The sequence below is a fragment of the Babylonia areolata genome, chromosome 6, assembly GCF_041734735.1.
Source record: "Babylonia areolata isolate BAREFJ2019XMU chromosome 6, ASM4173473v1, whole genome shotgun sequence".
Lineage (NCBI taxonomy): Eukaryota > Metazoa > Mollusca > Gastropoda > Neogastropoda > Buccinidae > Babylonia > Babylonia areolata.
In genome coordinates this window covers 25,632,464-25,646,666 of record NC_134881.1, presented here as the reverse complement: position 1 = coordinate 25,646,666, position 14,203 = coordinate 25,632,464, and the positions used below count along the sequence as shown (strand labels likewise).

The window sequence follows — 14,203 nt, the reverse complement described above, 5'->3', positions numbered from 1 at the left end:
CCATTTTATTGTAAACGACCAAACGCACTGAAATTCAGTACACTGTTTAATACTCCGAAGAAAAAAGCCGTGTCGTTGAAGCTGGCAAAAATTTTGAAAATTATTATCAAGTTGAATCTGTGCGATAATTTTGATGTTCTTATTCTTTTTTCTTCTTCTTATTATTTATTTATTTATTTTTACTCCTTATATTGAATTGCTAATTGTTTATTTGCGTTCGTGCATGTGGGCCCTGCAGGTTTTCTTTTCCTAGGGCTCCACTGTGTGTGCCCACCTGACCCCCTCCTCCCCCTCCCTCCCCAGCCTCTCCCCCCACCCCCCCTTTTTTTTCTTATTTTCTCTCCGCTCTTCTTCTTCGTGCGATGGCACGTCTCGAGGATGTGGGCCTGTTTTTGTCTTGTGTTTCCATGTACCCAAATAGGGTTTCTCGGATCAAAAATGATTTTGAACATTTTTGAACAACAGCCAGGACGCCGCAACGAGGACTGACCACCCTCGGCCTGCAAACACGGACCTCCCCACACGCCGACGGCCAGGACACAGTGAAGACATTCCTCGGGCCGTCAGCCAAGACTATACCCCCCCCCCCCCCCCCCCCCCCCCCCCCACCGAAAGAACTGAGCGGGAAAAACGCTTCGACCACACCTCCCTTCACGGAGAAAGACTCAATACAGCCACGGCACGAGCAAAGGGCAGATCGCCAATAGGTCATCAGTTAAACTCACCACTATACCTTTGGGACTTTTGTTTCAGTTTTGAAGAACTATCTTTTCTAATATGCTACACACATTTGTCTCCCCACACTGTACTCGTTGCAGTGAATGAACATTACCCGTTCTTTTTGATAAGCTGAGGCTGCAGTCATATATTTGTATAGTTATACACTGTGTTCATACTTACGTCAATTGTATATGTGTAATCAAAATTGGAAATTAAATAAAAAGTATCAAAAAAAAAGAAAAAAAAAAAAAAAAAAGGCTACAGTCCTCAGTGTCAAGTTACACGTCCTACTCAGTGAACCACTTCCTCATAATATACGAGTTAAGACATGATAAAATATTATGCACACACACACACACACAGACCGCAGACGGACAGACAGACACACACACACACACACATCTCTCAGAGTATGGGTGCTCATATGTACCATGTATCCCTATGGAATCTTACATCTGTATATATAAATTATTATATTCTCCATTTTCTGGTCGGCATATTATGCTTGTTGAGTCTCACAGTGGTCTTTTTTTCTCTCCCTTTTTGTGTGGTCAATTAGTGGTACCTTAAGTTACTCAGATACGTGACATTGACTTCTCACCTCGGCGTTATGTAATCCTGGTAACGGTTTTCAGAGGTTCAAATCTTACTGTAATTCTGACGTAGCGCCATCTCATCAGTAGAGTGGAATTGAAGGGTTAAGCGAGACTATTTATACCTTGTAAGTAGATGTTTGACCGCAGTTTCCATTTTAAGGGCACAGAGAAAAAAAAAATTACAGTCACACCCAAAGTGGGCATCATGCAAATCCACCCGACTGTAATTCTTTCCTCATTCTGAAAGCCACTGAGGATAGCCAATACTTGACTTCAAACAAGACTGGCCCGGCCAGCGCCGGAGCTCGCTCATTGCTTACTCGCTGTAATTCTTCCTCGCGCCCCCCAGTTCATTTGGTAGAACAGCGGCGGTCAAACTTCTCCTTCCAATCTAAATGTCATTTAACCTTTCAACTTAAAAGTGGTTGAGAAAATAACAACAAAGTTTACTACGGACACACAGTAGCACTGTGGCACACCGCGTCATAGACTCACATTGGCAAGTAGGTCAAAATTTCAACCACAACCCTTTTAAACATTTTCCCGTACAGTCTTTCGTACGTCTTCTAGTCTGTTTAGTCTCCTCACACTGAAAGATTTTTTTTTTTTTTTTTTTTTAACCAGTTTTGTAACACCAGATGAGTGAAAGTCACCATGATGGTCGAATGACACGGGTCAGTTCTACCCTTTGTCAATCGATAATTTAGGCCCAACCTTGTAACAGTATCAATGATGAATGGTTGTAGCCTCACGCAGTTTTGGTCAGAAACATAGTTTTTTAGAAAATCGACACAAAAGCTTCTAGATCGGTTGTTTTATTTACATTTTATTTTGAACTCGGGGTAACATATAGTTTTTAGAAAATCGACACAAAAGCTTCTAGATCGGTTGTTTTATTTACATTTTATTTTGAACTCGGGGTTCTAACTCGTTTAAATAGGTGGTCTAACGAGTGCTTGACTGGTGCAGTTATCAGCCCTATGGTTTATCAATACAGAAGTCTATCTGTACTCAGACGACTTTACCTCCCATCAATTAAGATTGTAGCTACTCGATCTCTAGTTTCACAGACCAGGCTGGCTCGGAGCCATACTTATTATTGTCGTCTGCTCACAATTAGCTCTTTGGTGATGAAAAGCGTGAAAAGGAAGGATTATCTTTCCTTGTCCACGAAACGTTGGCCGCCTTTCCCACCAATGGCTGACAACACCAGACAGAGTGGACTTTGACCCGCACGGAAAAGCCCCCACAAAACCGCAGCAGTTAGGCACAGGGTAGTCAGCACCTGGCAGGCAGTTTGTGCCAAGTCAAGCATAGGGTCACACTGCTCTGTTTGCCCAGTTAGTGACTTGGCAGGACGCCGCACAGGACTGAAAGGTTAGTTTTTGATCACTGCCGTATGTTTACATTTTGACTGCTGCACGATTGCAATACTCACTGACGCAACAATGCTGTCTCTCAGTTCTGCGGTTCGGCTTTTATTTATTGATACTTATGTTTTCACAATGACCACAAATCTGCTCCAAACGCTCGACCTGTTGGAGATGGTGGGGATCAAACAGAGCATCGTTGAAAACCTGTTCGACTCCAGTGGCAAGCTAAACGGAACTTTCCGTTTATTATTAATATTATGATTGTCACAGACAAACCATTTTGCATGCTACTTTCGACGTCGCTGTCTGGCATTCAAGAAAATTGATCACGCCTTCTATGTGTTCACAACAGTGAGCGTGAACAGCGTCCATCCAGTCCTGTTATGGCGATCGCTTTTCTTTCTCACTGAAATCGATAAAGAAGACGAAAATGCAAACTTGTAAGTGCAAACAACAATCTGCAGTCATTGTTTCAAGTAGGAGTGAAAAAGTCGAGATACAAAAGACAATTTTGTCGTAAAATGGAAAAAAACAAACATGTTCAGACAATAATTTGTGAAGGGCACACAAATTATAGACATCTTCAGTCTATGCCACCTCTTGTTAATGACCAATAGATACTGTCTTTCACTGTTTCAGTATATCATTTTAAAAAGAATCAGTCCATCTGTTTTGAAAAAGAACAAACAAAACAATTAATATTATAGACTCTCTCTCTCTCTCTCTCTCTCTCTCTCTCTCTCTCTCTCTCTCTCACACACACACACACACACACACACAGAGAAGAGAACATCATGTAAACATGTCATAATAAGCTTCTGACCTTTGTCCACTTCTTAATAACAAGGTAAGGTGTTGTTTGTTTTGAACCAACTCAGTGACTCGTTTGTTTTGAACCAACTCAGTGACTCGCCAGTACTGGTGCTCAGCACTACTTGGCACACGGCTTAGCCATAGATTAGATTAATCCGTCTACGTCCCAGCCATGTCAGAAAAGAAATAAAGAAACAGAGGCACTTGTAAGTGCAAACAACAATCTGCAGTCATTGTTTCAAGTAGGAGTGAAAAAGTCGAGATACAAAGGACAATTTTGTCGTAAAATACTAAAATGGAAAAAAAATAATACATGTTCAGACAATAATTTGTGAAGGGCACACATATTATAGACATCTTCAGTCTATGCCACCTCTTGTTAATGACCAATAGATACTGTCTTTCACTGTTTCAGTATATCATTTTAAAAAGAATCAGTCCATCTGTTTTGAAAAAAAACAAACAAAACAATTAATATTATAGACTCTCTCTCTCTCTCTCTCTCTCTCTCTCTCTCTCTCACACAATCACACACACACACACACACACACACACACACACAGAAGAGAACATCATGTAAACATGTCACAATAAGCTACTGACCTTTGTCCACTTCTTAATAACAAGGTAAGGTGTTGTTTGTTTTGAACCAACTCAGTGACTCGCCAGTACTGGTGCTCAGCACTACTTGGCACACGGCTTAGCCATAGATTAGATTAATCCGTCTACATCCCAGCCATGTCAGAAAAGAAATAAAGAAACAGAGGGAAGGGCCAAGAAGTACTTTGTTGATATTGTCTTCCAAGAAACTGGTGATTTCAGGTCTGCTTACCAAGAAAATTGTTGTTTCACTTTTAGGAAGAAGCTGATAGTTATGTTCTTATTTAAAAGAAATCTGCCCTCGTTCCAGTCGGGTGACTTGATAAATGAATAGTCAAGCCTTATTTCACTGAAATATTGCTACAGGGCATTCCCCTGCTATATATACTTTCAAGCAATAAATCTGTCACTGAGAGATTCATTTATAAATGTCCCTCATGACTCACTAGTGTCCACAAAAAAAGAAGAAAAACAAAAACAGAACAAAGAAAAGAGAAGGGGTTATTATTATTTTTTGTTGTTGCAAATTAGGGCCATGTTTGCTCTTTGGCCCAATAACATAGAACACTTTATTGTAGTTTAAACAATGTAATAGAATATCCATTAAAAGGAAACTATTTTTTTTAGTTTAAACAGTGTAATAGAATATCCAGGAAAAGGAGAAAGGTTGGTCAGTGAATTTAACATAACTAATTTTTGTTTTTGGAAAGCAAGATGTTATATTTTGACAGGATTATGTATTCCAGTTAAATAATCTTTTTGTTTTTGTGCAACTTACTTATAAGTTATTTTGTTGTGTACACACACACACACACACACACACACACACACACACACACACACACACGCACACACAATTTATGATAATTTATTTAGAATGGTATAAAGGCATTGTAACAAGCATTTTATTGAAGGTTATAAGTTACAAGTTGATGCCATTAATTTATCCTTTCTTCCCTGGTTTTGTAACTTGGCATTCAGAACTAAAAACAAACACATTTTTCACAGAAGTCAATGAACAAAATAGCGAAACAAAAAACAAGATGAGAAAATAATTGCAACGGTATGGGAATTTAGAAAAAAGAAAAGAAGAAACATTGTACACATCAAAATTAGATTTTCTCCCTTTTTTTCCGTACACTTTGTCCCTTTTTGTGTTTGATCACATCTTAAAATGAGTGTTTCTCTTTGTTCTGAATTTTCTAAATAGAAACCCTTGTTAAAACATTTGTTTTCTGTAAAACTTTAAGATTTTTGTCTAGTGGTGAATGACTACTGTTTGGTAAAGCTGTGGTGAAAAAGAATAACTGCTTATTTTTCCACAGGAAAATCTGTAAGTGAAGTGAAGATGGCTGAAGCTCACTCAGCTGTAGCGTTTTCCTTCACGGTGACACCGGAAGGGGTGAACGTCAGGCTGAATCATGAGGCCTTGTGGCATGTGTGGGAGAGTGGTGTCATCTCCTGGAAGAAGCGAATTGGCAAGATGAAGGTGAGCTGTGCTCTTGCCCACATGTGTTTGGGGCACAGGTGAATGAATCGCCTCTTTATTGTCATTTTGCACAAAATCCATACGTATGTTCTGAGAGCACACATACACACACACACTTGCATGGACACCAGTGTGGTCATTTTTACAGGTGCAGCACAGTGCACGCTTGCACATATATATGCTGACCTAACTACTCTGTATTACTCATGGCACACATACACTCAGATTAAGACACCCAATGCATGCGCACAAAACCACACATCGCCCCCCCCCCCCCCCCCCCCCCAAACTCCCACCCTTCACCACATTATTGTCAATACATTGAACTTGAAGGAAAACTGTTCAGGAAACTGTTGAACAAGGGGACTTAATGAAGTTCTTACTCTGACTGCCGTGCAGTACTGTTACATGGCAATTTGAATGTAGAAAATGTTTATTCTTAAATTGATAAATTTTGTGAATGCTTTCATTCTTCTCTTAATTTGTCTTGTACTTGACAATGACATCTTGAATTTGATTTTACACATTGTGTTATAAGTAATGAAGACTAATGAGCTGTTTATTTTGTTCAGATGAAGAAGAGGTAATGCGACTAAAATTGTTACATCACAGTAGGCAGTCAGCAGTAACACAGGACGACTGGGCATTGGGATCATAGGATGTAGAATTGTATGTCAGGAACAAATAGAAATTATACGAACTAAGCTTCATTGTAATCTGAGGCATCAAAAGGATTTTTTCTTGGGGATCAACCTTGCACAAGGCAAAATAGAACATGATTTAATGACAGAACAGTTGTTTCATTGTTATGGGTATGTTGTTCTTTAAAATTAAAAGTCAGTTGCGTTATTGGCCATTCTTTAGAAAGTTTAATGTGTTGAGTCATTATCATGCATTTTATGCCAGGGCTGCAATTTTATTATTAGATAGAAATGGACTTTTTCTTTTTTTGGCCCTATTCTTTCTTGTCTTCTATTCTTAAGTCGATGAAGACAGCGAAAAAAGGAAAAGAAAGAAGAAAAAAAAAAAAAGAATTTTTAAGTGTGTTGCCTGTGTGAGTGACAGAACTGTGTATTTAATGAAAAGATGTTTGTTTCAGAACAACATCCACAATGGTGTGTTCCCGGCCTCCCCCCTGTCCTTGCTGTTTGTGGTGACTATCACAATGGCTCTGAAAACCTGTGGCTGGGACACCTCCTTGGGAGCCATTACCTTCTTCCACATGCACACCCCTTTGTAAGTGTAACAGTTTTATTCAAGAAAGGCCATGACCCCATTTGAGGAGGTACTATTATTCATACACATTCTGAGTAATAATGCACACATAAATACCATTGCACATATAATTTATGAATGCTGTGTATTTGGAAAAAGTAATGATATCAACTCATGTTCTCTTTTTGAATAACCTACAGAGAAAGACAGCAACGTTTCCAATGACAATTTCAATTTTGGAAACCCCTTTCTAAGTGTTTCACATGAGTGTTGCAGCCATAAGCGAACTGACAGTAAAAATTCTGTTATTGTTATTTTGAATTCACAGAATGCGTACAGCCATCACAAGATTGTTTTACACTTCTTTACTGTACACAATAAGTGTTTTTGTCTTGTTTTGTTTTTGTTTGAATTAAACAGAAAGACAAAAAAGAGCAGAAAGAAGATGATGGGAGTCAGAGGGGTAGGAGAGTGAGAGAAGGGCATCAAGAGTCTACGAGGACAGATAAAAAAAAGATGATGTTGATAATGATGCTTATATAGTTCCTATCCTCGGTCGGAGGCCAAGCTCTAAGCGCTTTACAAACATGGGGTCATTTGTATAACAGGCTGCCTACCTGGGTAGAACTGACCAAGGGCTGCCGTTGGACGCTTGTCAGTCATTCGTTTCCTGTGTCATTCAATCAGATTTCAGCATGTACACATACACACTCACAGACATGAAAAAAGAATAATGATTGTGACAATGGAGAATTGCTATATGTCTGTAACAGCACATTAACGTTACTCACAACATTCTGAGGACAATTGGGTCAGCATTGCAGTAAAAGTACCAGTTAGTAAGTGACAAAGCTTTCACGATAAAAAGCGATGTGCATGCATTCCAGGGCTGATCCACTGACATTAGAGATAGTTCTTCTTTTGTAATATATCGATGGTAAGTTTGCTGCAGTGGTTGTACCTTGCATTTTATTCATTTCTGTTTTCTTTTTTTCTTTTTTTCAGCATCAGTAATTATTCATTCTCTGTGGGCCACTACCTGAGCACTCTGCTGTTCAGTTTTGTTCTGTGGCTTGGTGTCATTGCCTTCATTCGCTACACTCTCAAGCTCCTGCTCAGCTACCATGGTTGGATTTATGAAATGCATGGGAAAATCTCCCTTCGCACCAAACTCTGGCTGGCAAGTGTTTGAATTATTATTATGTTTCAGTTAGTGCTGCTGGAGTGGTTGTGACATGGAAGACTGCTGTAGACTATCATTGAGTCCTGAGTAGTTAGTTTATTGTAACGACGACTTTCACTAGCTTCAGATTAGTTTTTACTAAATTAAATTTTACTTTCTGAGTTCAGAATATTGTGTGTTTAAGTAGAAGTGGTTTGAGATCTTTCTTTTCTGACTTGATTTTGTCAGTTCATGTCATTTTGAGTTCCTTGCTAAGTAAATGAAGGATTTCTTTTATCTGGTATTGTATTATTCATTCATAAAAGCTTGCTACTTTTTCATACATCACTGCAGTGGGACTTGGAAAGTGGCACAATCTCTTTTCACTGTACAGCAGTGTTGATGAAGAGATGAAATGACGTGCTAATATCACCGTTTTGCAGGCTCTGATCAGAGTGTTTGGTGGCCGCCATCCCATGCTGAACAGTTACCAGGCATCTCTGCCCAAACTGCCTGTGCCTGCTCTGAATGACACACTTGCACGGGTCAGTGTTTGATCTTGAAATGTGTAAATATAAGACAGTGAGTGAGAGAGAGAGAGAGAGAGAGAGAGAGAGAGAGAGAGAGAGAGAGAGAGAGAGAGAGAGAGAGAGAGAGACAGAGAGAGAGAGAGAGAGAGAGAGAGAGAGAGAATGCATTTAGAATGTTTATAGTGGAATAGCAAAGGCCATGATCTGTCATGAAGGGATATATGAACACAGCTCAACATAATTGGTCAATGAATAAAATGATGATGGCTCTTAATTCAACATGATTATGTTTACAATTTGCTAGGTACATTTTGGTGTTTAAATGCATGTAACATTGATGTAACATGCTATGTATAATATGTGTTCTGTAAAGCATTTGGAGCAGTTCTCTGGATGGAGTGCTGCACGAGTATCCATCATTATTATTTTGCCTGTGCAGTACCTAGAGTCAGTGCGTCCCCTGATGGACGAGGATCGCTTTGGCCGCATGGAAAGACTGGCCAAGGAGTTTGAGTCTGGGCTGGGGAAAAAACTGCAGAGATACCTCATCCTCAAGTCCTGGTGGGCCACCAACTATGTGAGTCAGTGGGATAGAAAAGCATTCCACCAAATGAGTGAGTGGGATTGAAAAGTTTGCAGTCCACCAACTGTGTGAGTGGGATTAGAAAATCAGTCCAACTATGTGAGTGAGATTGAAAAGCAATCCACCGACTGTGTGAGTTGGATTGAAAAGCAGTTCACCAACATAGTGGGGTTGAGAAGCAATCCTTCAACTATGTGAGTGGGATTGAAAAGCAGTCTTTGGCTGTGTATCGCTGACCTCTCCTGGTTTGAGTACGAAAGAGCAGCAACAGTGAAGTGCTGATCAGTAATATAGTCATTGTTTTCACAAAACGCTTTGTCATAATCTCTTTGTAATTGTTTCTCTCTTTCTGCAATCGCACACACAAATACACACACATACATACACACACACATGCACACACACACACACACACACACACACAAAGATAGCCACTGAATAAAGGGATAGGACAATGAACAAATGTCACTCACATACGTGCACACACACAGGTCCCTCCTGTGACCCAACACACATGTAGACACATACAGGAACACACACACATTTATGGAGAGACAAAGCATTTAAATGTAAGTCCCCCCAAGCCCCTAATAAACCCCGCAAAGCCTCAAATCCTGTGGGCATTGTTTCAGCAAAGAGACTTCTGAAGCAGCATGATGATGGATGTGATAAAATGAAATTGGCTGAACACTATATATATATATATGTATGTGTGTGTGTGTGTGTGTGTAGACATATGTAGATGTATAAATATATAGATTAGGTAGGACCACTTAAATTTTGAAATTCAATATATCTAAAAACTAATTACACCATTGGAAAGAACATAAAAAACTAAGTTCACATGCAAATTTTCATTGCATTATACCCAGTAGTTTTTAAGAAAACGGCGTCTAAAAATGTGCAAAAATGACGCGTTTTGACAGATTTAACAAATTGCTATTTTTAGACTGTCATAAAATTTTAAGATGAAGACTTACCACATTGTTCTTTGCTGTACTTGGTTCCACCAATACCTAGTTTATGCTGAATTTTTTCTGGCCTACTCAAGAACATGCTTAGAGAGAGACAGTGCCTTCAAAATAGCAAACTATTCAGTTTTGTCAATTGTCGAATGGCCCGATTTCACAGTGATAACATGCTGACTTATAATGCTGATATCTCAGAAAGTTTTCATGCTACAAAAACATTTCAGATATGTGCATGTTCAGAAAAGCATATAGAATACAGTTTTTTGGAAGACTTAATGCTATCAGAAATGCAAATAACAATGAAAACAGTCACAAAGTATATGGTTTTTAGTAACAAATGAGCAAGTTTTTTACAATCATGATGATACTATGCTGTCAGATATCACCAGAGTAATTGTAAATGTGCATATTTGACATAACAGAAGTCTAGTCATTTCAGCATCCTTGATTTGCAGTTCCCTTTCTTTTTCACTCAGTTTTGCTTTAAGAAATGACACCTCCTCTGTCGTTGTTCTTAGTTCCTGTGTGATAATGTCCTCATTTTTTTTCTTTGCTGCATGCTGGCTCTGGGTCTGAAGTAGGAGGTAGCTGTTTGACAGTTTTTTGCTTCTTCCTGCTGCCTCTGATGACCTCTGCACTTTCAAAAGGAAGTTCTAAAAAATCTTGAAGTGCACTCTCTCCCCCTGGTTTACTTCTGTTTTTACGCAGGTGAGCCTCATCTGCTCTGAGCCTCCCCAGTTTTAATTTGAGCTGTTGGGTTGGTGGCAAATCTCTGACCAGGTGTCATTTATGCAATGTTGCATCCTTTATCCTCAATATCCTAGCTAAGTGACATACTTCATACACAAGACCAATAGGACAACTGAGTAAAGCCTCACAGTCCTCTACAGTTCCTTTCAAAAGATCTGCATGTGTAATTCCAAACTTCTGACAGGAGGGACCAGGGAAGATGCATGAATCTTTCCTTTCTTGTAAAAAACATTCAGCACCACTGATCGTTTCACACTTGCTGAATTCCTTAACTATTGACACCACACGTGGAAAGGTACACTCTGGGAACAATTTGTGTAGAAAATGTTCCATTTCCCCCCAGTTTTTGTTTTCTTGATACTTTAACATATTTAACTGCATCAAGAGTTTGTTGTTGGATGGAACCTTGGGTGCTGATGGTGGTCTTCCTCGTCCACTGTGTGCAACAGTCACCCTTAAGGCTTTATACTGATCATCATCTGAAATACACAGTCATGAAATTTGAGACAGCTCTAATGCTTTAAAATACTTCTTTTTTTTTCATTTCATAGATGCTTTTGCATATATATCATTTATATGTGTGTGTGCATGAGTGTGTGATGATACATGATCTACTAATTTCATTACTACTCCACTGTAATGGTTTCACTTAAATTGATGTAAGTTTTATGTAACAACATATCTTAAACTTATTTCATGTTTACTAATCATATAAGTTATTTATTCTTTACATCATTTACACACACACACACACACACACACACACACACACACACACACACACACACTAACTAATCCATACTCAGGCAACCTCATGTATGCATGCTACATCAGTTCAACAGACACTAACTCTGTGCATACACTCTTAGTATATAAGATACATACTAATGCGCGCACGCACGCACACACACACACACAGACGCGTGAAATTGTCTTGGCGTTTGATGATCAGAACAGAAGTGGAAAGATACACGTGTTCCCATGCTGTCCGACGTCGGTCACAATATTAAACCATCAATCCGCTCTCACTAACTCAAAACCCTTGTACAACAAAAAATTACTGAATAATCTGACTCTTCATCTTCTAGATACAGCTGTCGATCGCGGTAAATTTTTGAATAAAAGATCATAATTGTGCTAAAAAAAAAATAACGTGACTGACGAAGCGTTACTGTTCCCAGTTACACATCAACACTGCTGAAGCAAAGTTGTTAGGATTCATCCAAACCCACAAAAATATAAAAAATATGATTTACATTTATTTTCAAAATAAACATATTGAAAAAAAATTTGCTTACAAACCTGTAAGTTGGCGTGTTTTCCATTCTTCAAACGATGATGACGAGCAGACGGCTTCGATCGCCGCCATGGTCGAGCAGCGTTGCGGGATCCGAAATCGGTCACTCGTTTTTCTTCCAAAGCGCATTCGAGACTCTTTCTTTATAGAAAAGCCATGAATTGCACTTGAAAGTGCATAGTTTAAACTTTCTTTTCTTGTAATTTGCTCGTGATTTGAAACACTGGTTCGTATGTTATAGGGTCGCAAACATCAGTCTCACACTTTCGCTGCGACTTTCAGATCTACTTTCTGTGAAAACCCCAACAAATTTCTAGCCAATCAAAAACTTGAGAATCCTGGCTTGCCAGTGACATAGTTTCTAAATTTATACATGGCCAAACAATGCAGCGCGAAACGATCGAGTGACACACATGTTATTCTGCTCGCGCGGCAAGCACGGCGGAGTCTGTCACCGCAGTAAAAATCGACGCGACACCCTTTGTGTTTGAACGCCCGGCACATACCAGTTTGACTCGAATGATAAAAACAAATACCACACGAAGATAGATGAAAGAATGAACTTTATTCCAGTATAAGATTGGTGTCATTTAATTAAGTTTGGTAGTGAAACAAGCGAGTTACAAATGGTCAAATTATGGGTCTGGACTGCGCTGTTAACCACAGCCACAGTGGCCGCGGACCGACCTATATAGATATATATATATATGTTCCCTTTGTTTTGACAGGTGACCGACTGGTGGGAGCAGTATGTGTACCTTAGTGGCCGTTCCCCCATCATGATCAACAGCAACTACTATGGCATTGTAAGGATTGGTTTCTAACAGGAATGCCTATAAGATAAAATTTTATGCTCAGTGTGAAAAACAACAGCAGCAATAACAACACACATATGCACAAACACACACAGCACATACACACTGACACGTACTGGTGCACACACACATACACTTAAAAATACAACAAAACAACCAATACATGCATACAATCATGCATCATGTGATATCCAGAAATACTTATATATTCTTGGATGTATGTGTGTACTGATATCCTCCTACAATACATACTATTATTACTATTTGTAGTTTGTAGCATGTAGTGAATGCACAGTGTTTTGTTTAGAGGAGAAAAAAGTGTTTTATTGCTCCAGTTTGTGTTATAATTGTCATGATCATCTTTTGTTTTAAACTTTGCTTTTTTTTTTTTTTTTTTTTGGAAAGACAGATACAGGCATTTTGTAACTTCACCTTGTAGGATGGATAGAGCAAGACAAATATGATGATAAATCATCTGAACAGAATGAAGTGAGACATATATTGATATATGATGATAAATCAGCTGCACAGAAAAAAACTACTGAAGGTAGGTTATATACTAAAGGGAGACCAGGACCTATTAGCTTTCGATTTCTTGGGTTGTTTTTTTTTGTTTGTTTTTTTTTTTTGTTTTTTTTGCACAGGACAGGAATCAGACCTCTGCTGGAGTTTGCAGCTGTGGGTGGTAGTAACTTTGTCAATTTATACAGAATTATACGTATCTTTAAAAAAACAACAGCCCCTATTTATGCAGTGCAGTTGCCCTGAGCTTGATGACCAAATGACACAGAGATGCCAGTTGTCACTAAGTCAGCCGTAGTACAGACTTGCTCTCATCCCCAACCCCCTCAACCCCCTGTGTGTTGGCAGGATGCTCTCCTGGTGAAGCCCACCAACCAGCAGGTGTCACGTGCTGCTAACCTGGTGGCGATCATGCTGAGGTATCGCCGGGAGGTGGACCGAGAAGAGCTCAACCCGGTGAGTTAGTTTATAATGATAATGATAACAGTTGTATTTATATAGCACTGAATCTTGTTCAGTGACGAATCAAAGCGCTTTCACACCAGTCATTCACATTCGTGCATAACCCTAAAACTGGAGAAACTGAAGACAAGGAAGAGGCAGGGGAGGGAGGCTTTCTTGGGGAGGGAGGTTATCTTGGGAAGAGGTGGGTTCTAAGGCCAGACTGGAAAGAGCTGAGTGCGGAGACCTGACGAAGCGAAAGAGGAAGCTCATTCCAAATGTAAGGTCCAGAGTCAGAGGAAGAACGGCGACCAACAGTGGAGTGT

At 39.4% G+C, this 14,203-nt stretch overlaps 1 protein-coding gene across 2 annotated transcripts in view; it reads left to right on the top strand.

Moving 5' to 3' along the window:
- The first annotated feature begins 2,536 nt into the window (after positions 1-2,536).
- The window catches only part of LOC143282873 (carnitine O-palmitoyltransferase 1, liver isoform-like), a 47,089-nt gene continuing 35,422 nt past the window's right edge, over positions 2,537-14,203 (top strand). For both annotated transcript variants that reach the window (XM_076588741.1, XM_076588740.1), the window contains exons 1-8: positions 2,537-2,693; positions 5,428-5,591; positions 6,691-6,827; positions 7,812-7,986; positions 8,412-8,513; positions 8,938-9,075; positions 12,828-12,905; positions 13,785-13,892. In XM_076588741.1, coding sequence (XP_076444856.1) covers positions 5,451-5,591; positions 6,691-6,827; positions 7,812-7,986; positions 8,412-8,513; positions 8,938-9,075; positions 12,828-12,905; positions 13,785-13,892 — 879 coding nt within the window. In that variant the 5' untranslated portion in view covers positions 2,537-2,693; positions 5,428-5,450. The remainder of the gene's footprint in view (positions 2,694-5,427; positions 5,592-6,690; positions 6,828-7,811; positions 7,987-8,411; positions 8,514-8,937; positions 9,076-12,827; positions 12,906-13,784; positions 13,893-14,203) is intronic.